The 27,954-nt window shown below is 31.0% G+C and overlaps 1 protein-coding gene across 1 annotated transcript in view; it reads left to right on the top strand.

Moving 5' to 3' along the window:
• Nucleotides 1-27,834, top strand: part of LOC132724237 (dual oxidase-like) — a gene marked incomplete at its 3' end in the record, with an annotated part of 40,967 nt that extends 13,133 nt beyond the window's left edge. The window contains 22 exon segments of the mRNA XM_060709069.1: nucleotides 3,721-3,815; nucleotides 7,948-8,019; nucleotides 9,207-9,377; nucleotides 9,671-9,858; nucleotides 10,056-10,263; nucleotides 10,692-10,855; nucleotides 11,173-11,233; nucleotides 11,539-11,635; nucleotides 11,898-11,973; nucleotides 12,536-12,638; nucleotides 12,869-13,041; nucleotides 13,781-13,956; nucleotides 14,496-14,614; nucleotides 16,266-16,409; nucleotides 16,752-16,859; nucleotides 20,874-20,900; nucleotides 21,435-21,655; nucleotides 21,862-22,047; nucleotides 25,597-25,732; nucleotides 26,848-26,941; nucleotides 27,330-27,551; nucleotides 27,787-27,834. Coding sequence (XP_060565052.1) covers nucleotides 3,761-3,815; nucleotides 7,948-8,019; nucleotides 9,207-9,377; nucleotides 9,671-9,858; nucleotides 10,056-10,263; nucleotides 10,692-10,855; nucleotides 11,173-11,233; nucleotides 11,539-11,635; nucleotides 11,898-11,973; nucleotides 12,536-12,638; nucleotides 12,869-13,041; nucleotides 13,781-13,956; nucleotides 14,496-14,614; nucleotides 16,266-16,409; nucleotides 16,752-16,859; nucleotides 20,874-20,900; nucleotides 21,435-21,655; nucleotides 21,862-22,047; nucleotides 25,597-25,732; nucleotides 26,848-26,941; nucleotides 27,330-27,551; nucleotides 27,787-27,834 — 2,849 coding nt within the window.
• Nucleotides 27,835-27,954: the final 120 nt, after the last annotated feature.

Here is a 27,954-nt window from a genome sequence, read left to right as displayed (position 1 = left end):
GGAAGTCGTCCACAGCTGAATAAGTGTAACACCAAAGAAATCAATATATGTGGTAATGTTATTGAATCACAACATTGTATACGGTATCTTGGTGCTTTTTTGGATGAGTCTCTAAATTTCAAAGATCACATTAAAAGAAAGTGTAGAACTGCTATGTTAAACTATTTCAAGATCAAGAGCATTCGAAAGTATCTGACAAAGGAAGCCGCTGAAACACTTGTTTTATCTTTAGTAATATCCCATTTAGATTATTGCAACATCATTCTGTACGGCATATCTCAAAATGAATTAGCCAAACTTCAACGTATTCAAAATATGTGTGCCAAACTGGTGTTAGGTCGTTCCAAGTATGATAGTTCTAAACAGGCATTATTCGATCTGCACTGGCTTCCGATTAAAGCACGAATCAGTTTCAAGATACTGACATACATGTATAACTGTTCGGTAGGAAACGCACCATCATATTTAATAGAGCTTTTGTCTCATCAAGTGTCAAAACGAACCTTAAGATCATCTGAATCCTCAGTTGGTTGTTATGTTGTTCCTTTTAATAAGAAGAGGACTTTTTCTGACAGAGCTTTTAGCACGATAGGACCAAAATTGTGGAATGAACTACCTATTAATATGAGAAAATGTGAATCTGTTGAAATTTTCAAAAGACAACTGAAATCATTTTACTTCAAGGACTTTTTTTGCACTTTTTTAAGTGACGCTGAAGGCATTGTCTGTTCCTAATTGTTTTGTGCATGTTTGTATATTTCTAGTGTTTTTATTATTTTCATTGTATAATAATATAATAAAGTCTAGCCCATGTGTTATCATGTGCAGGGGTGCAGGGGTGTAGATTGTTACATGTTGGTGGGGATTGACCCAATCACTGTGACCGTCGCACTGCTGGGAGTATTGTGTATGGTAGCACTGGGAGTAGCACATATAAGGTATATAGCTGTACAACGCCATTGAATATGTATTTTATATGTAGAAATAGGCGTTCAATCAAGTTTTCAAGTTTCAAGTTTCAAGTTTCAAATAAAATATTGATGACTATGTTGTTTACTTAGTGTATATAAATAAAATATTGATGACTACTTTGTGCACTTAGCGTATAGATATAAAATATTGATGACTATGTTGTTTACTTAGTGTATATAAATAAAATATTGATGACTACTTTGTGCACTTAGCGTATAGATATAAAATATTGATGACTACATTTTGTACTTAGTGTATAACAAATAAATATTGATGACTACATTGTGCACTTAGTGTATCACAAATAAAATATTTATGACTACATTGTGTACTTAGTGAATAACAAATAAAATATAGATGACTTCATCGTGTACTAACTGTATAACAAATAAAATATAGATGACTACATTGTGTACTTAGTGTATAACAAATAAAATATAGATGACTACATTGTGCACTTAGTGTATAACAAATAAAATATAGATGACTACATTGTGCACTTAGTGTATAACAAATAAAATATAGATGACTACATTGGGCACTTAGTGTATAACAAATAAAATATAGATGACTACATTGTGCACTTAGTGTATAACAAATAAAATATAGATGACTACATTGTGCACTTAGTGTAGAACAAATATTATATTTATGACTACATTGTGTACTTAGTGTATAACAAATAAAAAATATAGATGACTCAAATAAGATATAGATGACTACATTGTGCACTTAGTTTATAACAAATAAAATATAGATGACTACATTGTGCACTTAGTTTATAACAAATAAAAAATAGATGACTACATTGTGCACTTAGTTTATAACAAACAAAATATTTATGACTACATTGTGCACTTAGTTTATAACAAATATAATATAGATGACTACATTGTGCACTTAGTTTATAACAAATATAATATAGATGACTACATTGTGCACTTAGTTTATAACAAATAAAATATAGATGACTATTTTGTGCATTTAGTGTATAACCTATTAAATGTTATTGGCTAGAAAATAACAAATAAAATATTGATACCGACATTTTGCGGGTTCGTTACGTTTATAAATGGGAATTGAAGTTACCGAAATTACGTCACATTAAATCTTTGTCATCACGCAACGAAGTTCCTCTGTAAAATCTCAAACATTTTAATCCCTATGTAAAGTGTCCAATAACAATATACTTGATAGTGATTTTTTCTTTAGTTCATTGCGTTTATCTTAATCAATAAAAGATTTCACATTTTGATTATGATCTTATCAAGCTTTTGGACATACGTCACCGTAATTTAAGATACTGCACACTTTTGAAATGTAGTTTTTATATCTGGCTTTTGGTTTATTCGTGTAGGACAATATACTCACTATATGAACATTCGAGGAAACAATATTTACAAGGCTGTGTGTCATTTATTAATATCATCTCATTTATTTACCACCATTTTAGTATTAATCTTGCAAACATTGCTGAGTACACGCCATTTTAATTGCTACGTATTTGTATAAGATGAAGAATATAAATATATCGTTAATGAAATCAGCTATGTTAATTAATTATATAAATATTTTATATATTACATACTGCGAGACCCTTTCAACATTTAAGTAACGGTGTTATATATTATATTAAGATATCATTATAATTACAATATCTGAAGTAAGTTCATCAAGCCATATTTCCTGAAATATGTACATGTATATATAATTGAAAATTGATTGTTTAAAAACTTCTGTATTTTGATATTAGTTTAACTACTCAACAAAGTATTTATAGATTTATTAAACATATCCGGATATCACCTAGCAAACTAACATATCATGTTCACGTAATGTTGTCCATCCAATCAGTAATGCTTATTGAGAACAACTTGGTAGACCAGAACTGATGGAAGTTCCTGCATACATGATATAATAGATATACTAATTTAACTCATATATTTATGTATGTGTTTAATGTAAAACTATTTATATATTGTTTGATTGGTTATGGTCTGTGGTTTAATTAAGGAGTTTTCTTGTGGTTTTATAGTTGAACGTTTTACAGAACAAGGATGTTATAGTCATACCTTTTATACCTGTAAACATTCTCATTGTAATGTTTGTCCATTTATTTTAGTTCTATCATTTTCAAATTATTGTGGAACAAGTAAGTGAGGATATATTGCAGTACAATACGAATATTTTTTAGTTTTTTTTACAGCAAATTCTTTTATGTAAAAAAGTTGAATTTTAGATTCTGTTTTTATTTTCTGAAATTCTGCATTTGATATATTTTTTATTGATACATAAATTATTAATGATTTCTCTTCTGTTGCATTGTATTTTAAGTTTCTTATGTTGTGTTACATAGTGTGTATATATAATGTTGTGTTACATAGTGTGTATATATAATGTTGTGTTACATAGTGTGTATATATAATGTTGTGTTACATAGTGTGTATATATAATGTTGTGTTACATAGTGTGTATATATAATGTTGTGTTACATAGTGTGTATATATAATGTTGTGTTACATAGTGTGTATATATAATGTTGTGTTACATAGTGTGTATATATAATGTTGTGTTACATAGTGTGTATATATAATGTTGTGTTACATAGTGTGTATATATAATATTGTGTTACATAGTGTGTATACATGTATATTTTGCAATGTTATCATAATATTGTGATTTTAGACAGTATACATTGTATTTATAAATAAAACCTACATGTGTTTTTGTATTTTTGTTTTATTGTAGATTTCTCATATATGGCGATAACTAAAGGGACATAATCAGCATGGAACGATCATTTGTACTCACCAGTTTACAAGTTATAGTTTATATTGGACATGGTAAGTTTCTTATACCCAGTTCTAGTCATGAGGAAATTTTAAGCATTTAAGAATTTTTGTAAAAAAAAGTCTTAGGTCATCGTATCTTTTTTTCTTTGAAAATATGGTACTTTCGGTAATTTCGTATCTATAACAAATTGTAAGATTATCACAGTTCACTATTTTTACAATGAATGTAAGACATTGTATCAAGACGATCAGTTATAACGGGGTAAATGATAAAAATCAACAACAAAAACTAATAAATATTATATCAATTGTAAAGCTTAATTCGTGTGGCAACATTGATTGGTCAATGAAATGGCCGATTAAATCACACAGAACTTAATGTGTAATAAAAGCGACATGTTAACAAATTTTATTGAACTGAAATTTAAGTACGTGAAACTTCATGCCAAGATAGGGTCATTATAACATGTTTTCATGTTTCAAATATATTTTTTTTGTATTACTCATAATTCATGAAAAGGATCCTTAATACTTTTGCTAACATATTTATATATCCAGGGTGAAAATGACATTATAAGCCACAGATAATTGTAGGAAAAAGGAACATTTAAACAAGTTTAGGTTCAACTTATTATCAGAAGAAACTAATACTTTAGAATGCACTTAAAGAACCTGTCTTCAGAACTATTTGCTACATAAGGATTTCTCATACTGTCAATAAATGGGTAATTTATAAAAACAAGCTGATTCATTTTGCGCACGTATATCATTCTGTCGAGATAAATCAGTTTGACATCCTGTTTTATCACGTATCCTAGTAACAATATACTACAAGATACCATAATAAGATTGTGATATAAATATTTATAATGATAATTCACCTAATTACGATACAATATTCTTTAATGGAAGTTGACTTTAAACTGTGTCATTCATAGCAAACTTTTATCCCGTGTAACTAATCACTCACATCCCGTGAAAATAATCACCGAAATTCCATGTAACTAATCATTTATTTCCCATGTTACTGAAATCTGTGAAATAAAGTCTAGTCTGTGAAATTCCATGTAACTAATCATTTATTTCCCATGTTACTGAAATCTGTGAAATAAAGTCTATATATCACTTACAGTAAATCTCACAGTGTTGGTGATATAGATGAACGTTATATTGACGTGTGTATTATTTTGCGTAATTCATTAATATGAAAAATTATAGAAAAATCAGTTGTTGGCTTTTGTTCTTAATGGCATGATTCACGACTCAAATATCATTGGCGACGCCGGTGAGCGGCGTCGTCTATTATGGAATACTTTTTATTTTTGCCTATGGAAGGAGCTGTTATTATTAGCAGTTAATTTCATGTTGTGTTAATTAGTTTTATTTTGATTCGTAAAAATCAAGTAAACAAATGTGTTGTTATATTTGTATTTAATAACTTTATGTAAAAAGCATGTGCATTGTGATATTATTTTCACGAAATTGCAGGTTAAGTTTAACAGCTTGTCCCTTAGTTTTAATGACAATACTAAAACCCGGATTTCGAATATCGTTGTGGTCTAGATTGAGGCCGTATCAGTTCATTCATTCATTTATACATTTTCAAAATTTTCCTACAAGAAGAAAGTTCACCTGCAATTAAGTATAAGGATAGGTAATGGAACTGTTGTAAACGATTATCCTATTGATTTTATCCTTATTACATTTATCTGTTGCGCAGAATGGTTTTACAAAGTGTACCAGTATCCGGATGTTGAAAGCTATCCGATTTTCTGCAATTACTGCTGACACATGGCCATTTATTTTTTTATGAATACTTTACCATTAATTTGCATGGCTTGATAAAACTGAACCTGCAGCATTTCATAATTTTGCTGTTTAGGGTGTTCTTTTGGGTTTCAGGTTTTCTTTATTGTAAGGGGAAGTAACTCATGTTTACTAAATTATTTGTTCTTTTCTGTCTATCTTAGGTATTACTTATAATACTATTTTTGTTGTATATAATTCACCAGTTGTAAGGTCATCAAAAGCATGTTAATGTTAATGTTAGGATTTCATATTTATTTAATATAAACTGGGAATTATTAATGTTATGTGCATACATGTATATCTTAGACAGTAGTATATTGATATGTTGAGACTTATAATTTTTCTGCATTTAAAGAGATACAGTTATGTCATTATTATTAAAGGGATGAGACTTTCATTTAAAGTTATAAATGATAAAACATGTATTGGTTGAAAATGTCCTTAAACTTGGATCAAGCAATATAATTAATAAAGTCTCAAAAAATCATATTCTGAATAGTTATTCTATTTTTTTTCTAACATGTGCATAGTTTGAAAAGGACAGCTTCTGTCTTATCTATTTGTAATGAAGGGACACCGGTCTCAACCTCCAGGTCTCCTGAGTCAACCCGACAACAGACTGTACATAGAGTAGATTGTTACTTGCCCTTGAATAAATTTGTGCACTAAATTTATAGTGGGTGATTTGTGCCACATGAAAACCAACATAGTACAAAAAGTAACTGGGCGCCAGATGAAAACATGAAAATACAATCTACCACAAAGTGGTTTGTTTGTTGCATTTTCATGTTTTTGCCCGGTGCCCTTGATGCAAAATACAAATCAGCCTTCATAAAATTTCTTATGTTGGTCACAGGTTTGAGTTCTGGTCAAGCTCAAAGTTTTTCTCATCCTGTGACTGCATATAAGCATGAGTTCAATTTCCTATGCTCTGTAACATAAGAAATTCACGAACACAAATCGATATAGTGGGGAAATATGTTGTGGTTTAGAACTGTTTCATTATTAAAGAGAAAATGTGTAGCAGGCCGGATAGCTCAGTTGGTCTTCTGAAAGTCATGGGTTCGAGTACGTCATGGTCAGGCAGTTTCAGTCAGGGTTTAGAAGTGGTTTTTCAATTGACACATGTTTGATTCATTTAACAGATTGCATTATTTGAAATGGACAAAGGCAGTATAACTGTATTGCATGATACTTTTAGATCTACAAAGGGCATTTGATACAGTTGAACACACTATACTGCACATGAAGAAGTTGTTTTTCTTCTTCTTCATGAAACTTCAAGCATCTGCCATATATAATGACATTCTTACATGGTTTAAGTATTATCTCTGATGTGGCTGGTACTCATTCTACTACTGCTCTGAGTACCTATGCTGTCCCCCTGATGTTCATTTTAGGTCCTCTTTTATGTCTAATATATGTCAATTACATGTCTTCAACCCTAATTAAGCAGTAAGCTTTTATTATAATGCACAGGCACGAGTATCAGACCTTGGAAGAAAAAATATGGCCAGATTGATAAAAAACCTGTGTTCATCTTAAAAGTGTCAACAACCAAAATAAAATGTAAATAATGACCCCCTTTAAAAATATACTTCAAGTTGATAGTATATTTTTAAAGGGGATCATTATTTACATTTTTTTTTTTTGGTTTTTATAAACACAGTTTTTTTTATCAATCTGGTCATCTGGTCATATTTTTTCTTCCCAGGTCCGATACTCGTGCCTGTGATTATATGCTGATGACTCAGGAATCCTTGTGTCTCATAAAATAAATCTGAAGAAATTCTTTCTTATAGCATGAGTCTTATAAGATTGCTTAATTGACTATAAATTGTCTTTGCATCTTGGCAAGACAGAGTCTATTCTTTTTTGGTTTAAGTTTCAACTTAAACTGGCCCTAGCCTCCAGGTCACATGTAATGGTACTGCTATAAAGTACACATCTTTTGTTAAGTATTTAGGTGCAAATCTGGATCAAATTCTTTTGGCGTCGCCCTTTGATGCTTTGCATCAATGATTTTCTTGTAACTTTACTAAAAAAGTTAAAAATTACGCCGCAATGATGACTCAACTTGAATTACTATTGTAATTACTTTGGTTTGTACAGGCAGCCGTTAATATACGTCAAATGTCATCTTGTTTAGCATAATTTTTCTTCCCAGTGTGATATAAAGCATATTCACTCAAATCAAACAAATATCCTCTATATATCCCTTCGATTCCGTGTTACAAATCACTTACTTTATTGGTGGTAACGGAGTTTACGTTACGTACGCTATTTGCTTTCGGTTTTTAGATAGTTGTATGTTCACATATCTTGTTTTCATATGCAAAATAAATCGCCAATCTATACTTTTTATTATTTATAGTGAGCAGTTTTTCACAACAGAGATTCGATGGTTATTTTAATAACCTGATAATACCAAGTCAAGGAAGTGCAGGTATCTACTTATAAAACATATTAATTTATAACAGCAACAACAACAGTATCTTGTATCATAGTTTGGAGACCTTTCTGTTGAAAATGTGTCAGGGTTAAATCGTATACATATACATGCACAGTGCGTTAACTGGAGTGCGGGTATTAGTTACCCGCACTCCAGAGCATGCCCATTGATTGGCTCATTTTTGCTGGGGTTTACATATTGTGACGGCAGAGAAAGGGAAAGCGACAGAAATGTCATATTCAGATGTTCGTTTATTGGTTCATTTTTGCCGGGGTTTCATATTGTGACAACAGGGAACGTGCTTTTATGTTTGACTATGATACAAAAGAGAAAGAACACCAAAACACTCGGCAATCTGATTAATACTCGGGGGCTACGCCCCCTCGTACAAATCAGATAGCCTCGTGTTTCGGTGCTCTTTCTATTACATATTATTTCGTCAATGTTAACTTATAATTTCAAGTTTAGATATATTTTAGGTATCTTCTAGTGCTTATTATATAGAATGTATGTATTACCAAGTTAGGCATAACCGGTATCTTGTTGTGTTATTGTACTTACATTTACAAAAAAGAGTCATTAAATTATGTATATATTCAAAGATAAAGTATCTCGTTGTGATCATTATAGTTATATTTACAAATAAAGAATCTTATTGTGTTCATACTTATATTTACAAATAAAGAATCTTATTGTATTCATAGTTATATTTACAAATAAAGAATCTTATTGTATTCATAGTTATATTTACAAATAAAGAATCTTATTGTGTTCATACTTATATTTACAAATAAAGAATCTTATTGTATTCATAGTTATATTTACAAATAAAGAATCTTATTGTGTTCATAGTTACATTCACAGATAAAGAATCTCGTTGTTCTTATTATAGTTTTTTTTACACTTTAAGAATCTCGTTGTTCTTATTATATAAAATTTTTTTTTTACAGATAAAGAATATTTTTGTTCTTATTATAGTTTTTTTACAGGTTAATACTCTCGTTTTATTACAGAAACATATTTAGACACGTACAAATGTGCACGTTTGGAGGACCACCAGTCTCCCATAAGAGTTGTTTAATAAGGGAAAGAGTCAAAATATATAATAGTCAAATTAATTCATATTCTGTTGTACGTTTTGGTACTTGACATGTATATCTTTTTACATTTATTCGTGTTAGGGAAACCGCTCAAGCAGAACATAACGACGGATTACTCCGATTATACTTATAAAGTATCAGGACGAGATCGACCAAGTCCAAGGCTTATAAGCGAACATATTTTCAAAAAATTACATAATGAGACATTTACACCTAACTCAAGAAATCTGACTGCACTGTTTGCTTTCTTCAGTAAGTTCATATTAAATTGATTCAGCACAGTACAGATTAATGAATGAATTATAATATATTGTTTAAAAATATGTTTTGAAAGCAACTAAGTGTATCAAACTCATTACAACGTTCGTTTATTGCACTCTTAGTCTTATGCTAGATAGCCTTTATATGGAACGAAAGTCTTTTATCTACATTTCATAGTTCGGATTTCAAATAAAATTGTTTAATTTAATGAATGTAAGCAAGTCCGAGAGTTACTGCAGTGTTTCAGAAACATATAGACTACACGTGTTCTTTTCCAAATATAGGTCAGCTTGTTGCAATGGAATTGATTGACACAGATGATACAACATGTCCAGTAGAATTACTGTCTATACCCGTACCAAAATGTGATCCGGAATTTGACAAAGCTTGCACGGGTACACAGCACCTACCGTATGAGAGAATTTCCTACGACAAGAGAACAGGTCAATCACCAAATGTTCCTCGTAAACAGGTACATTAATCACGTTTCTAAGTTATATTATGTCTTACATTTCTCAACTTTATTATAAATGATAATTAAGCATAATCAGATTATTTGGTATATTGCAAAGAGGAAAATTTGGTATATACACAATTTGGGTGAAGATGGGGCAGAGTGTGAGGGTCGGAGCAGTTGACTTAAAGTGTTAATATATTTGTACATTGTAGGTGAACAAAGCAACAAGCTATATTGATGGCAGTTTTGTGTATGGAAACAACCTTATCCGTGCCTTGTATCTACAAGGCAACAGGTCCCCTAAACTTGCATCTGGAGATGCTTGGTCAAAATATCCACAGAAAAATGAAGAAGGGATTGCATACATTGCAAACCCGGATCCTGTAAATCACGAATTCCATGACCAGTTTGATTACTGGAGTAAGATTTCATTCTTTTTATTGATGTTCATATACATGCTTGTGATTCACGATATATAGATTGATTGATTAACTTGTATTAAACTTGTATTAAAAGAGTAAATGGAACCTATATTCCATAGATAATATTCACATAATTCTATATCTACAAACTGTTTCTGTCATTAAAAATCATTTTGATGCTTAAGATTAACAATGACTATACTTTCCTTTTCTCGATGTATTATGTTTTTCTTATAAATTGTTTATAGGTATATTTCACAGACATCTTATTCAATATAGATCATTTAGTGAAAGTATATTCATTATACTATATTTTTATAGTCAGAACTTTACAGGACTGTATAATTGAAAGCAATCATTAAATACATAGTTCATCAGCTAAACAGCATGTCCTTATTGCTACTATATTTATGTTAATCGTTTTAGAGCTCGGTGATAAACATGTACAAGAAAATCCAGCACTACTGTCACTCGGTGTGTTGTTTTTCCGATGGCATAACTTCCTAGTTGAGAAACTAGAATCTAAGGCCCACCATGGCTTTGATGAGACATTTTCGAGAGCTAGACAATGGGTTATTGCTTCCCTCCAGGTTCTCAAATTTAATACTGCTCTTGATTTGATTTCTGTTAGTAATATTTAGAAAAATACCTGTACAGGGCATTTCTACAATAATTTTGAAATGCATTTACATAAAATATTTACATAAATTTTCTCAATAATTGTTATCAAATGAACGTATTGTACTACCTCAAGTACGACCCTATAGTGAAAAAAAATATATTTCATCTTCAGATAAAAGAATAGATTTTTTTTATAGATTTAACAACTTAATTTAAATGTGACCAAGGAATCTTCTGAAATACATGCTATAATTCCTAGTCCTAGTAATTGCTGGTTTGTTTTCAGAGTGTTATTATGTATGAGTGGCTTCCAGAACTGCTAGGTCAAAGTTTGCCAAGCTATACGGGTAAATATTACCACTATTTACTACTTAAACATTATTGATTTGATCTTGCAAAAAGGAGGAATACATTCACAAACGTTCTCATTTAAAAAATACAAGATACATGTACATTGAAGAATGTGAAATACACGTTTCTTTACAATAGAAATAAGTGATAAAGTTCTCTTTTTGTGTTATCCTTAGAATGATGTATTTGAGAATGTTTCATTTCTTATACATGTGTTATCATTTTATCAGGTATTGAAGATGTTTCACCAAGTAACTTAATAATACTGAAATAAATCTATCTCTCCATCTTTCATATTCAGGTTACAAATCGGATATCTATCCGGATGTGACGTCAATTTTTGATGCAGCTGCAATTCGATATATTCTGACACTTATTCCTGCAGGAATTTACCAAAGGTATATATACATATATATTCTTCCAATTAGTGTAAAAGTGTAAGGATTTAACTTTTATTCTCAAACCATGCCTGAATGGTGATGCAATATTTCATATGACCAAATAAGTCATACAGCACTTCGTTTACTCTTCAACAATTGCAACACTCCGTTATATATTATCAGTTTTTAGTGTCATAACTACTAATTATTTCTTTTCACGATATTGGATACATGTATATGAACACTACAAAAGGGAAAATATTTGGTAATTGTTTTGCAGAAATTCCAGGTGTGAAAATGCTATGAATGGGAAGTATGAAGGGGTTCGTCTTTGCAATTCTTACTGGCGGTCACAGGTATATCTGGTTGCCGAATTTAATCTTGTCTGTCCACAACTTACAATAATTAGGTATCGCTGCATATTCTTATAAGCCTATAAGGACATGTTATAAAACGGTATTCCTGATAGACGCATTCTGCCACACATCTATAGATTGTAGAAACTTTAATCAATTTTAGGCTCAGCTGTGAATAGTTTTTGCAGCTTACAATTATTTCTTTAAGTTCGCTCCCTAACACATCAGCACTATCAGCACTATCATGTCAGGCATCATGGTAGGGATGGAAATTCCTAACTTTGTTTTTGGAGAGAGAGAGAAACATGAACCGATTAGGTCAGGCATAAGATATAACATATGGAACAACATCTAAAAAATAAATAACATTAGCAATTTATGTCAAAATGCTTATCTTCAGAAAGTACCTATAAAGTTACCAATGTTTATAGAATGTCATTTTTTACCTTTTTGAGAAATAATTTTGATCTTTTGTAAGCAAATATATCATCTTAATATTTGCGTTAAGGCTATTATTTCATGATAAAGGTGCTTTATTGACTTTTAAAGAATAATGTTTCAGGATATATTAATGGAGAGAGAAGATGAAGTAGAAGAAACGTTGTTAGGGCTAGTCACACAGATTGCTGAGGCTGAAGATATTAAAGTTGTTGAAGATATACAAAGTAAGTACAGTACCATATCATATAAATATATAACAATATGTGTGTTAAAGAATCGAAGAATTCCTTATTATATTTTCTTATCAACATTTTAATTGGAAACAATAAAGAAACAGCATACGATTTTAAAGTAGGTCACTTTCTGTTGAAAACTTCCACATTTGAAAACAGTAAATACTTTAATAATGAAGAATAAATAAAAATATGTAATGGAAAATGTTTTACTTTTTCAGGTAAATACTATGGACCGCTCCACTTCTCGAGGCATGATTTTATATCTCAGATTATAATGAGGGGACGAGATTATGGTATTCCTGATTACAACAGCGTTCGTGTACAGGTCGGTCTAGAAAGGATTAGCAGATGGGAGGATATTAATCCTTGGCTGAACAAAACTAATCCAAATGTGAGTGTAGCTATTTTGTACACTGTTGTAACATTACTGATATCATGCTAGGCTGCATCTTTTATTGAGGTATTTGCAAAACCAAATGTCATATTTATGCGTGCATTGTATACGATCACCTTAAGTAAATTTCGTGTTTCTAATTATTAAAGAGACCGTGGTTTCAACAAATTGATACATTGGTAATATTTATCTGTTTTATATCTTGTATCGTTGTATTTATATGACTTATTATATATTCGGCTTTATGACGGTTTTAATCAGCTGAAGGTCGACACATTGGGTGTTTGTCCTTTAATGACTGTCCGTAATAAAATGTTCCGAGTCGACTGAAAAAAAACAACAAATAAAACCAAAACGTTTTCTAAAATCAGTTTGACTCTCAATTTGTCATTATCGACACCATGTTTACTTTGAACCATGAACTATGGATCACTTTTCATTTGTGGCGTCCAGTTGATTTTAATCTTTTTTTTCTCATCGACTTTAGATCCAGCTAACATGTTCTTTTAACTTGCATATTGTTTACTACAACCCTTTACAGCTCATTATTGAATGTTTTTAGTAGAATCAATTTAGGTGTATATTTAGTATTTGGGGTCGGAAACTAAGTACAGATTGACGGTTGATTGGTTGGCTGCTTTACACCAACGTTTCTAATTTTAGTTGAAAGTGTTAATTGTTAGATAATATATACATAATTATGTACTTATGATATTGTTCCTTTTTTACACGACAGTTGATAAATACGTTACGTTCCCTGTACGGTACCCTTGACAACATAGACGTATTCGTTGGGGGAATGTTCGAAACCACGCCCAGAGGTCCTGGCGAACTTTTTACAACTATAATCATTGATCAGTTCACAAGAATTCGGGATGGTGATAGATTCTGGTTTGAAAATACAGAAAATAGGTTCGTATTTAACTCATCCGAGCTTTGAAAATTCGACCAAATAGTCTAAATGTATAAAAAGAGAAATTAATGCATTTACATTTAAAGCCGTCTTCAGCTTTTATTTGTTTGACGGAAAAACACGTCTGTGTTGTTTCAAACTAATTATTTCAGTTATTGCGGACCGGTAGATTATATAATATCAAAGTGTTTCCTTATTTTTTATGTAATTAATCGATGGCAGTTTTCATTTTTTCAGCCTATTTTTTTTTATTTGACAATTATTTGAAACGATTTATCTAAAAATAACATAGTTGACCTTTAGAAAAGCTGAAGGAAGCTTTAAGATAAAAACAGATTCTACAATATTGACGTCAAGTAAGACATAAACAAACAATGGCATGTGAATCAATTATAAATGTTATATAAAACACGAAACATTTTTATTAATCACATTTAAAACAATTTCAATTAGACGCCAAACAAAACTGTTATAAGTTTACTGTCCTGTTACATTTAATAAACAGTGATACACATTTAAATATATATTTCGTTTTCAGACAATTCAGTGATGAAGATATTAGACTTATAAGAAATCTAAAACTTAGTGAGATAATCGGTAATGCGACCAGAATAGATTCTTCAGAATTACAGAAAGATGTTTTTATTTTTACTGAAGGTATTGAGGAGGCAAATATTTACAAATATTTTTATGAATTATTTCTATGATAGAATCTACTGTGTCAAATGGTAATTTACTACAACAACAACATTTATTAAGCGTTAAACCCCTGAAAGGTGCATAAAACCAATATTTTATTTTACAATCATATACTGATGTGTACTTGAATTGAAGCTATACAAAAGACAAAACATACAAAATAGTCAGAGAGGTATATACGATAACATCCATCCTGTAATTTCTTAGATTGTTCGCAAAGTATATAAATTTGTTAACTGAACTTACTTTAATATATGTCAGTTATTTTTTAACCAGGTTTTCCGAAGGAAAAAAACTGGTTATTAGATTGAGGTATGTCGGCGGGCGGATGGGCGGGCGGGCGGGCGCTCGGGCGTAAACAATTTCTTCTGTGCGCAACTCCTCCTACATTTCTCAACGGATTTTGACCAAACTTTCACAGAAGCTTTGTCATCAAGTGCCCTGGCGCATATTGTCGGGGTTTTGCGATTAGATAATATTTGACCTAATTATGGCCCTTTGTTTTTTTTCCTTATATAAAATATATAGTGAACAATTTCTTCTGTGCGCAACTCCTCCTACATTTCTCAACGGATTTTGACCAAACTTTCTCAGAAGCTTTGTCATCAAGTGCCCTGTCACATATTTCCAGGGTTTTGCAATTGGTATATATTTGACCTAATTATGGCCCTTTGTTTTTTTTCCTTATATAGAATATATAGTGAACAATTTCTTCTGTGCGCAACTCCTCCTACATTTCTCAACGGATTTTGACCAAACTTTCTTAGAAGCTTTGTTATCAAGTGCCTGGCACATATTGTCGGGTTTTGTGATTGGATAATATTTGACCGAATTATGGCCCTTTGTATATTTTTTCCTTATACAGAATATATAGTGAACAATTTCTACAGTGCGCAACTTCTCCTACATTTCTCAATGGATTTTGACCAAACTTTCACAGAAGCTTTGTCATCAAGTGCCCTGGCGCTCACTAAATTCCCATGTTTCTTCCAAGACATCATTCAAGTATTTTTTTAAAATTGTGAACATACTTTTCTTGATATCGCACACAAACACCACACGCCAATATTGTTGACAAAAGAAAATGACAAGAGACGCAAAAATGCAAAAATTAAGCAAAAATAAAGTACTGTTTACCTTTCTAAAAATATTTGGGAAAAAAAGGCGAATAGACAACATAAAATTTCTCAATCATTTTTGTTTGAGGAATATTAAAAAAGCCATAATTCCTCCTAAAAGTTCAATTAAAAACAAATGCCCCTTCATGACAAAGCTTCTGTGAAATATTTTGCTGAAAACCTGGTTGCATCGCATTGCGATGTTCCTTGTTTTAATATGGCATTGTTTTTTTTTATTTTTCAACTTCTTTTAAGTGAGTATTTCTTAACGTACTGTTTTGTATTTGAACATATTTTGTTTCAATGATGCCGAAAAAATAATGAGTACTGGTTGACATTGTTAAAAACATTGCTTCTGATATGACAATCTATGTTAAACTATTCATTACATTTGTAATTAAAAAACACAAAGTAAAACATCAAAAGATACATTATAACCTTCCGCTTTTATCCCAATATAATTTTAACATTATTTTTTTCTTCCGAATTAGATGGCGCAGGTAATTGCAAAAAGGCGGAGTATTTACCGGAGAATGTACTTGAACCGTGTACTCCACATAAAGGATTTGATTATTTTGCCGGAAGTGAAGCTTCATACATCATCATTTGGATATCTTTTGGTCTTATACCTTTCTGTGAGTATACCATAATAATGTTTATTTGCCATAAGTATATGTTAGGTATTTATTCGTCTATAGTATATTTTTTTCACAGTGTCAATGAATTTAAATATAATTATTTATATGTTTGTGTAAACGTAATTAAAATGTAATGACAGTGCGCGATAATAAATGTATAACTTGTACATGTTGAAATATGATAGTTATTATCAAGAACGCGGTGTGTGCGTGTTTAAATTAAACAACGACATATACCGTTATATAAGGAGGTTCCTATGATGACGTTAGATACATTTACATTACATAAACATTTATCAATTTATTTGTCTTAAATAATTCGATGTTAACTTTTTACAGTGTGCTTATTTGTCGTGTATATACTGTCAAAATGTAAACAGTGGAGGTACAACAGAACTGTGAAGATGATACAGAAAAACATAAAGGAGAGCCTAGGAACCCCATATGGTATATAGTTCTTAATTTATCGTCGGACAATATAACATAAAGGTGGACCAAGGAAGCCCATATGGTATAAGGTTCTACATTTATTGTCTGACAAAATAACATAAAGGAGTTTAGGAAACCAATATGGTATATAGTTCTACATTTATTGTCTGACAATATAACATAAAGGAGAGCCTAGGAAACCAATATGGTATATAGTTCTACATTTATTGTCTGACAATATAACATAAAGGAGAGCCTAGGAAACCAATATGGTATATAGTTCTACATTTATTGTCTGACAATATAACATAAAGGAGAGCCTAGGAAACCAATATGGTATATAGTTCTACATTTATTGCCTGACAATATAACATAAAGGAGAGACTAGGGAACAGATATGGTACACAGTTCTACATTTATTTTCTGACAATACAACATAAAGGAGAGACTAGGAAACGGATATGATATATAGTTCTACATTTATTGTCAGACAATATAACATAAAGGAGAGACTAGGGAACAGATATGGTATATAGTTCTACATTTATTGTCTGACAATATAACATAAAGGGATATGGTTTATAGTTCTACATTTATTGCCTGACAATATAACATAAAGGATAGTCTAGGAAACCAATATGGTATATAGTTCTACATTTATTGTCTGACAATATAACATAAAGGAGGGACTAGGAAACCCATATGGTATATAGTTCTACATTTATTGTCTGACAATATTACATAAAGGAGAGCCTAGGAAACCAATATGGTATATAGTTCTACATTTATTGCCTGACAATATAACATAAAGGAGAGACTAGGGAACAGATATGGTACACAGTTCTACATTTATTTTCTGACAATACAACATAAAGGATAGTCTAGGAAACGGAATATGATATATAGTTCTACATTTATTGTCAGACAATATAACATAAAGGAGAGACTAGGGAACAGATATGGTATATAGTTCTACATTTATTGTCTGACAATATAACATAAAGGGATATGGTTTATAGTTCTACATTTATTGCCTGACAATATAACATAAAGGATAGTCTAGGAAACCAATATGGTATATAGTTCTACATTTATTGTCTGACAATATAACATAAAGGAGAGACTAGGAAACCAATATGGTATATAGTTCTACATTTATTGTCTGACAATATAACATAAGAAGGAGAGACTAGGGGAACAGATATGGTATATAGTTCTACATTTATTGTCTGACAATATAACATACAGGAGAGACTAGGGAACAGATATGGTATATAGTTCTAAAGAACATTTATTGTCTGACAATATAACATAAGGAGAGACTAGGGAACAGATATGGTATATAGTTCTACATTTATTGCCTGACAAATAACATAAAGGAGAGACTAGGGAACAGATATGGTATATAGTTCTACATTTATTGTCTGACAATATATCATAAAGGAGAGACTAGGGAACAGATATGATATATAGTTCCACATTTATTGTCAGACAATATAACATAAAGGAGAGACTAGGGAACAGATATGGTATATAGTTCTACATTTATTGTAAGACAATATAACATAAAGGAGAGACTAGGGAACAGATATAATATATAGATCTACATTTATTGTCTGACAATATAACATAAAGGGATATGGTTTATAGTTCTACATTTATTGCCTGACAATATAACATAAGGATAGTCTAGGAAGACCAATATGGTATATAGTTCTACATTTATTGTCTGACAATATAACAAAAGGAGTCTAGGAAACCGATATGGTATATAGTTCTACATTTATTGCCTGACAAAATAACATAAAGAGAAATCTAGGAAACCAATATGGTATATAGTTCTACATTTATTGTCTGACAATATAACATAAAGGAGAGACTAGGAAACCAATATGGTATATAGTTCTACATTTATTGTCTGACAATATAACATAAAGGAGAGTCTAGAAAACCAATATGGTATATATAGTTCTACATTTATTGTCTGACAATATAACAAAAAGGAGTCTAGGAAACCGATAGGTGGTATATAGTTCTACATTTATTGCCTGACAATATACATAAAGGATAGTCCTAGGAAACCAATATGGTATATAGTTCTACATTTATTGTCTGACAATATAACATAAAGGTGGGCCTAGGAAGCCCATATGGGTATATAGTTCTACATTTATTGTCTGACAATATTACATAAAGGAGAGCCTAGGAAACCAATATGGTATATAGTTCTACATTTATTGCCTGACAATATAACATAAAGGAGAGACTAGGGAACAGATATGGTACACAGTTCTACATTTATTTTCTGACAATACAACATAAAGGAGAGACTAGGAAACCGATATGATATATAGTTCTACATTTATTGTCTGACAATTATAACATAAAGGTGGGCCTAGGAAGCCCATATGGTATATAGTTCTACATTTATTGTCTGACAATATTAACATAAAGGAGAGCCTAGGAAACCAATATGGTATATAGTTCTACATTTATTGCCTGACAATATAACATAAAGGAGAGACTAGGGAACAGATATGGTACACAGTTCTACATTTATTTTCTGACAATACAACATAAAGGATAGTCTAGGAAAACCAATATGGTATATAGTTCTACATTTATTGTCTGACAATATAACATAAAGGTGGGCCTAGGAAGCCAATATGGTATATAGTTCTACATTTATTGTCTGACAATATTACATAAAGGAGAGCCTAGGAAACCAATATGGTATATAGTTCTACATTTATTGCCTGACAATATAACATAAAGGAGAGCTAGGGAAACAGATATGGTATATAGTTCTACATTTATTTTCTGACAATATACATAAAGGAGAGACTAGGAACCGAATATGATATATAGTTCTAGCATTTATTGTCTGACAATATAACATAAAGGAGAGACTAGGAAACCAGATATGGTATATAGTTCTACATTTTTTGTCTGACAATATAACATAAAGGAGAGACTAGGAAACAGATATGGTATATAGTTCATTTACATTTATATTGTCTGACATTTAATATAAACAAAAAGGAGTCTAGGAACAGATATGATATATAGTTCAACATTTATTGCCTGACAATATAACATAAGGGATAGTCTAGGAAACCGATATGGTATATAGTTCTACATTTTATTGTCTGACAAAAAATAACATAAAGGAGAGACTAGGAAAACCGATATGGTATATAGTTCTACATTTATTGCCTGACAAAATAACATAAAGGAGAGTCTAGGAAAATCAGATATGGTATATAGTCTACATTTATTGTCTGACAATATAACATAAAGGAGAGCCTAGGAAACCAATATGGTATATAGTTCTACATTTATTGTCTGACAAAATAACATAAAGGAGAGTCTAGGAAACCAATATGGTATATAGTTCTACATTTATTGTCTGACAATATAACATAAAGGGGATATGGTTTATATAGTTCTACATTTATTGTCTGACAATATAACATAAAGGAGTCTAGGAAACCAATATGGTATATAGTTCTACATTTATTGTCTGACAAAATGACACGTGCTATTATATACGAAGATGTATTAAATTATGCTTTTCATTCAAATGATTTCGACATAGACATAGTGTATACCCTTTATATACATGTAGAAGTAGAATTACCGACCTTCAATATAAAATGATAATATTAGTTATCAAACTACTAGTATTATCGTTTATATTATATTATGGTAGTTCGATTGAATGAAAACGTTTACAATAATGTAAGATTGTAAAGTATATAATCTTGTCATCTGTATAGATGACTGGCGACTTTTTTTCCCAAAATGATTATTGTCATGAGTGTTTTTTTAAATACCTTTCTGTTTTGTTAACCTTATTTGAAATGAAATAAAAGTTAAGTTTGAAACGTTCATTGATAATGTAGCGTAAATCATTTGAAGAAGAGATCCATAAAGTTTGTATGATTTCCTAAACAAGAAATTGACACGACAAATGTGGAATAAAGATGTAGCAGCTATATAACGATGTTTTGTTTTATTTCCACTTTTTAGGCTTTCAATCATTCTATGATGAAATTGGTAAGATGGAATGTAAAGTATTCTTGTATTGTACATTGTGGTGTAAACAATTATATGTGACATGAAGGGTTTATATAACAAAGTTTTGCATTCATTTTTATGTTATTTGTGTTGTATTTTCACAGATGCTAATTTAGTGTAACAATAACTGCATAACTTTATGGCATTCTAACATACATTTACATTTGATAAGTGTTGATTTTATCTTATATTGATATCTTACATATTATACATGATTGCATTTGTCCAAGAATATTCAGACAAAGGGACACATATAGTATTTGTTATGAAGGGCTTATTCTAATTTTACCGCTTGATAACAAAGGAGCGAAGTTATCATCAAGGAACTATTAACAGACTGTAATGAATAAAAAATTAAACACGACGTTTCTTTTTTTTTCAAACAAACTCTTCTTGTTTATAAGAGTCTTTAATAACTTTTTGTTTATTTTTATTTGACGATATATAGATCGTTGCAATCATGATACATATAACTTACATAAAACAACTAATTTAATTAACAACTATTTACAGGTCCACAAACCCAATTCAAAGCTACAGAATGGCTGTGGGACGAAGAAACGCGATTAGTCGTTGTCCGTATCCGTCCTGAAAGTTGTCTTGACATTATCAGTCTGAAAGGCAAACCATTGAGAAGTGTCAATATGAAGGATATGAAACATGTACACTGTGCTATCAGCTCAAATAAGAAAAGAAACACCGTACTAATACGGGTTTCTAAGGAATATGACGTGGTAATGTACATTCTACAAATATGTTCATTACAAATTGTACTTCATCTGTGTAATTTGTTATGGTAAGAATAAAAATGTAACTTCTTTCTCAAAATACAAAAACAACGTATCTGATTTTTTATTGTCAGATGTCTATTAATTTATTAATTGTAGTTCATTATGTTATGCGATATATTTTCAATTAAAATATTGGTTTGTTACTAAAGGTACTCGAGCTGTCAAACGAATCACAGCGTCGAGTGTTTCTGGACACGTTACAGAATATACTTAGCAATACTGGGGTCTCTCTTGATTTCCAAGAGACAAAGCTGAAAAACATACACAAGAAAGCATTCACACAGAAAAAACGAAACCATCTGTTGGAGAAATTCTTTAAAACCGTGTTTTCAGAGGTAATCTTTAAACCAATATATCATTTTTATAATTATTCAACTCTATTTATACTCTAAGTTGATTATTTCATTTTGTTTACAATATCTTGTCATTTAATTTTGACATTTAAAAGTTTGACTAGATTGACCATTTATCGTCTGCTACATCTACATTGCCGTACTAATTACAGTAGGTATAGGAATCTTTTCTTGACTCTTATATTAGCTATTAAATATATGATATCATAAAAACAAAAATGAACGAATTTACTATTATTTATAATTAACTATTAACTCATATCTACAATACTATACATTAAAAAACAAGAGAAACTCCACTTTTTAAAGCTATTAGCTATTTATTATGCTGGAAATGAAACACTTTTTTTATAAGATAAGTTTGATAAGTTTATTTCAATATTCCATTGGACCAAATGGTCCATGAGAATAAACAGACACATTATAAATGACAAGACAGTGTAAAGCATATACATGTACATGTGTAAGTGGAGAAGGTATACACAAAATTAAGATATTAACTTTTACAGTTCTATTAGCTTTTAGCTATTATTATTTATAATCAGTTGAATAAAAGCAACGCTTTTCTTTAGTCTTCGATGTTTTTTTATTATTTTTTTTTTTTACTTTTGCATTATTATAGTAACTTTTGTATTTTACAGGTAATCATAATTTTATTAGAATAAAGACTTGATCATTTATCATAAATTTTTAAATTAATTTTGCTTTCCCAAAAAGGATTATGATCCAACATTGATAAGTGAAGTTGAAATGAGGCAAGGGCTAGAGACTTTTTGAAATTTTGAGGCTAAAAGGTAAGATTGGGAGCATCTGCAATGTTAAGTAGGAAAAAATTTTTATTTCTTTTACAGGTTACCGCTTTTTTAAAAAACACAGTGACTTAATATACCAACGTAACTATCTGAAACTTTGCTGATATTAAAAGTAAGTTGAAGAAATGTTAGAGGCACTTATAACCCGACACTTACAGTTTTCGGTATAAATTGGTAATTTGTGAACAGATTTTGTTCAGCGTTTGAACATACAAAATTCCACATATCATACTTATCTTATTTACAATTCATTGACAAGAAAATATAAAAAATAACAAAACAAATATGCTACTGCAAAATGAAAAATCACAGAATGGCTGTAAATATCGTAATAAAATGAAAAGTCTCTTAAAACTTATGTTAACCAGTTCTAATACTTTGTGTGTCCTCCCATGTCTATAACAAAGTGTAAACACCTGTCTCATTGTTACAACGTAGTTTCTCATGAAGGCTTGGGGGGAAATGTCTCCATTCCTGAACAAGGGCTTTCTCGAGTTCCAACAACTCCAGATCTAAACATCAAAATTGTGGGCTGAATTGAACAGGCGTGTGAGAAAGCGACCAAGAATTCGAGCAAGCCCTTGTTCAGCGATGGAGAACTATGAGACAAAGTTGTTTACATTGTAATAGCTAATTATGGGCTGACATACAAATTCTTAGATCTGGTTAACATACAGCTTTAGTGGGATTCAAAGACTGTTCATTTTGTTACGATAATTACAGCCATTCTGTGATTTTAATTTTGCAGTAGCATATTTGTTTTGTTATTATACCCCCACCACAAAATGTGGGGGGCTATAATGGATTCGCTTTGTCGCGTCGGTCGGTCGGTCGGTCGGTCCGTCCGTCGGTCGGTCCGTCCGTCCGTCCGTCTCCATTTTCGTGTCCGCTCTCTAACTCCTATACCAATTGAAGGATTTTCTTCAAACTTGGCTCAAATGTTCACCTCAACAAGGGGATGTGCAGAACCCATATAGCCCATGTGTCAGTTCAAGGTCAAGGTCACAATTGAAGGTCAAATATCAAACACTATCAAATATTACACAGTATGTTGTGTCCGCTCTGTAAGTCCTACACTACTTGAAAGATTTTCTTCAAACTTGGCTCAAATGTTCACCTCAACCAGGGGATGTGCAGAACCCATGTGGCCCATGTGTCAGCTCAAGGTCAAGGTCACAATTGAAGGTCAAATATCAAACAATTAAATATTACACAGTATGTCGTGTCCGCTCTGTAAGTCCTACACTACTTGAAAGATTTTCTTCAAACTTGGCTCAAATGTTCACCTCAACAAGGGGATGTGCAGAACCCATGTTGCCCATGTGTCAGCTCAAGGTCAAGGTCACAATTGAAGTCAAATATCAAACAATCAAATATTACACAGTATGTTTGTGTCCGCTCTGTAAGTCCTACACTAATTGAAAGATTTTCTTCAAACTTGGCTCAAATATTCACCTCAACAAGGGGATGTGCAGAACCCATGTTGCCCATGTGTCAGCTCAAGGTCAAGGTCACAATTGAAGGTCAAATATCAAACAATCTAATATTACACAGTATGTCATGTCCGCTCTGTAAGTCCTACACTAATTGAAAGATTTTTCTCAATCTTGGCTCAAATGTTCATCTCAACCAGGGGATGTTGCAGAACTTATGTCACTCTTTTGCTGGCTTAAGGTCAAGGTCACACTTTAAGGTCAAAAATTGATTTAGAAAATATTCTTAAATTTTAACATTTATTTGAATATTTCTAAATCTAGAAAAAGGTATTTGCTTGAAACTTAATATATTTTTGAAGGGTCACAATTCCAATATGCTGTTCGTTCAAGTTTCATAACTCTGTATTGCATTTTACCAAAGTTATGCCCCTTTTTAAGTCTTCAAATTTACATACAATCAAATATTAGACAATATGTTGTGTCCGCTCTTAATAAATCCTATAACTAATGGAAGAATTTTCTTCAAACTTTACTCAAATTTTCACCTCAACAAGGTTATGTGCAGAATCAAGAATCCATGTCACCTTTGTGCCGGCTAAAGGTCAAGGTCACACTTGAAAGTCAAAAATTGACTTAGAAAATGTTCTTAAAATTTTAACATGTACTTGAATAATTCTGAAACTAGCGCAGGCATTTGCTTGAAACTTAAAAGATATATGAGGTGTGCAGGTCAAGTTTCATTACTCTGTATTGCATTTTGACAAAGTTATGCCCCTTTTTAGTCTTCAAATTTACATACAACCAATACTAGACAATATATTGTGTCTACTCTATAAATTCTATACTAATGGAAGGATTTTCTTCAAACTTTACTCAAATGTTCAACCAAACTGGGTGATGTGCAAAACCCATGTTACCCTTGTGCCAGATTAAGGTCAAGGCCACACTTGAAGGTCAAAAATTGACTTATAAATAAAATGTTTAATACATTGGGAAAATGAAAGGTTATTTGTAACTGTTTAGAACATGATTTGATAATATATATTTATACTATTACCTGTACAATTAGTCTTTTTTTCACCAGAGATAATTTCTTTTTATGTATTTGTGCCACATAAGTTATTCCCTTAACCACCTTTCCTAGTGGTCTTCTGTCAAGGACATTGGTATGAATCGCATTCAGCGATAGTTCTAGTTTTCTCTATTTTCTTATCGATGAATTGTTAATATAAAGTTGTTTTTTTAATGAGATTAATGTAATTCTGTTTTGTATAAACTAACAGGAGGAGTTTGCGTCTGCCTTGGCAATGAAACCTAACACGGAGTTTGTTGAGAATATGTTTTCACTGATGGACACTGATCATAATGGTTATATCTCGTTTAGAGAGTTTCTAAACGCTGTCGTGATGCTGTCAAAAGGTAATTACATCAAATATCGACAGATGAACATTGATGTTTGAAACCGTTAAAGTTTTTACGCGTTAAACAAAATGATTATCGTGTAATTAAAATTTGACCTGAAACCTGATAACAGGTTAATTGATCTTATTGATACATAAACATATTAAACCTCATTCCTGCGTAAACTTTGTTATAATTGTACGAATGTACGAAGTCTTTTAGAAAAATACGGTTTTTTTGATGTATGGATAAACCCTTTAAGCGTTAATCAAAATTGTTTTATTGTCGTTTTTAAACAGAGATTAATAGATGAATATTTACAAGAATGGAGAGCTAGTATTAATTGTAATGATGTATTATTTTTATATAAATCAGTAAAGGACAGTTTTGAAATGTCACCTTATTTAGAAAATATTGTATCAAGAAAACTAAGAATAGCTTTGACAAAACTGCGTATTTCAGCTCATAATCTTAGAATACAGACAGGTAGATATTCACGTGAAAGAGTAGAGCGTCATTTAAGATATTGTTTAATTTGCAATACAAATGAAATTGAGGACGAGTTCCATTTTGTGTTTAAGTGTCCTGCATATGTAAATTTAAGAAATATATATATTAAGAATTATTATAGAAATAGACCAAGTATGTTTAAGTTTACTCAATTATTAAAAAGTGATAAAAATAAAGAAACAATTATGCTTTGTCAATATATTAATGAAGCTTTCAAATTACGATATCAGATTATTAATGCTTAGATATGTATTTCAACCTACTTTTATGTATACCTAACAGATCCAAACTAATGAAAAGTTTTTTGTGTATACTACTGTGTATGTAATAGCCATTATGCTTTAATATTTGTGTCATCTCTATTTTGTTTTGTCCATCCAATATAATTATTATGTTTACTTTCATGTCATTGTATTTTTCATGTCATTATATATGTATGCTTGTATAAATGTTAATCACGAGAAACTTGTAGTTTAAGTGAAATAAACGTTCTTCTTCTTCTTCCTCTTATAATTGTATAATATATAGAAAAAAAACATACATCTGTCACCACCTTGACAATATAACCGATTTATATTTTACCATTAATTTCCTGAATTAATTTCACATTTGGTTATGTTTAGGATCTGGACAGAACAAATTACAGACATTGTTCCGGATGTTTGATCATGACGGTAGCGGAACTCTAGACAGGGATGAGCTCTTTAAGCTATTCAGGTATAAACAAAAAATGTGATTGATAGAAAAATAAAAATTTAAATAGAGCAAATCAGACTTCACAAAAACTGACCCTGATGTTCATGCTATTGTTAGGAAATTGCATTGTTAGAGGGTTTTATTCGTTATTTTTAGTGGTGCTACAATTACTTCAGTAAACATCGTACGTAGAAATAAACTATATGTGCATATTATTTCCACCCAACTTTTTTTACGCTGTTCACAAAAATTTGCGTACCACCATCATCAGCTTAACCATTGGATGTAAAAACAAAATTCATTTATTTATAATATATGTCTTATCTGTCTCTAAATATGAATCAAACTTTAATAATTGATCAAAAAGTATTCTTAAAGTTGTAACTAAACTATCATTTTATGAATTAAGCTCCTTGTTAGAAATGGCAAACAGTAGTTTGACAAAGAAAGAAACTGAGGAATTAGTTGACTCAATGTGCAAACAACATGGTTTAACTAGCCAAGATGCCATCAATTTTGACGACTTCTGCACCATTTTATCACCTCATATGGACAAGATATGGAACGCTGGACTTGAATGGAAAGGTTGTAGAAGTTATATCCCGGCTTCTGGTGATGAACGGAAGAGAAGGTATGTTATAACTTGTTGTATACAGATACAGTAACAGCTGCACATTAACTAGTACTGAAATTCACTGACTTCATTATTCACATCTAGTCTTATAGATTGTGTTAATATGTTCAAAAACTGTAATTCTTTATCACAATAAATATTTGTTTTGTAGTAAATAGTATAAAAAGGAAAAAACACTGTTTTTTTCTATCATGTTAAAACTGTATAATATACCACTTGTATATAATGACAGTGTTAGCAGTTTACGGCGTTTGTCCGCCGTCGTCACGAATATGTTCAAGTAAGTTCATCTGCAACATTATTTCCGTGGTGAAATGTTTGGCATTGGTGCATTATGAAAATATTAGGGTTGTTTATTATTCGTCAAGCACTTCTGACACTAATCAAAACTTTTTTTTTT

This window comes from Ruditapes philippinarum, unplaced genomic scaffold (genome assembly GCF_026571515.1).
Source record: "Ruditapes philippinarum isolate M1 unplaced genomic scaffold, ASM2657151v2 ctg5871_1_1_1_1, whole genome shotgun sequence".
NCBI lineage: Eukaryota > Metazoa > Mollusca > Bivalvia > Venerida > Veneridae > Ruditapes > Ruditapes philippinarum.
This window is presented reverse-complemented; position numbering and strand designations above follow the sequence as displayed.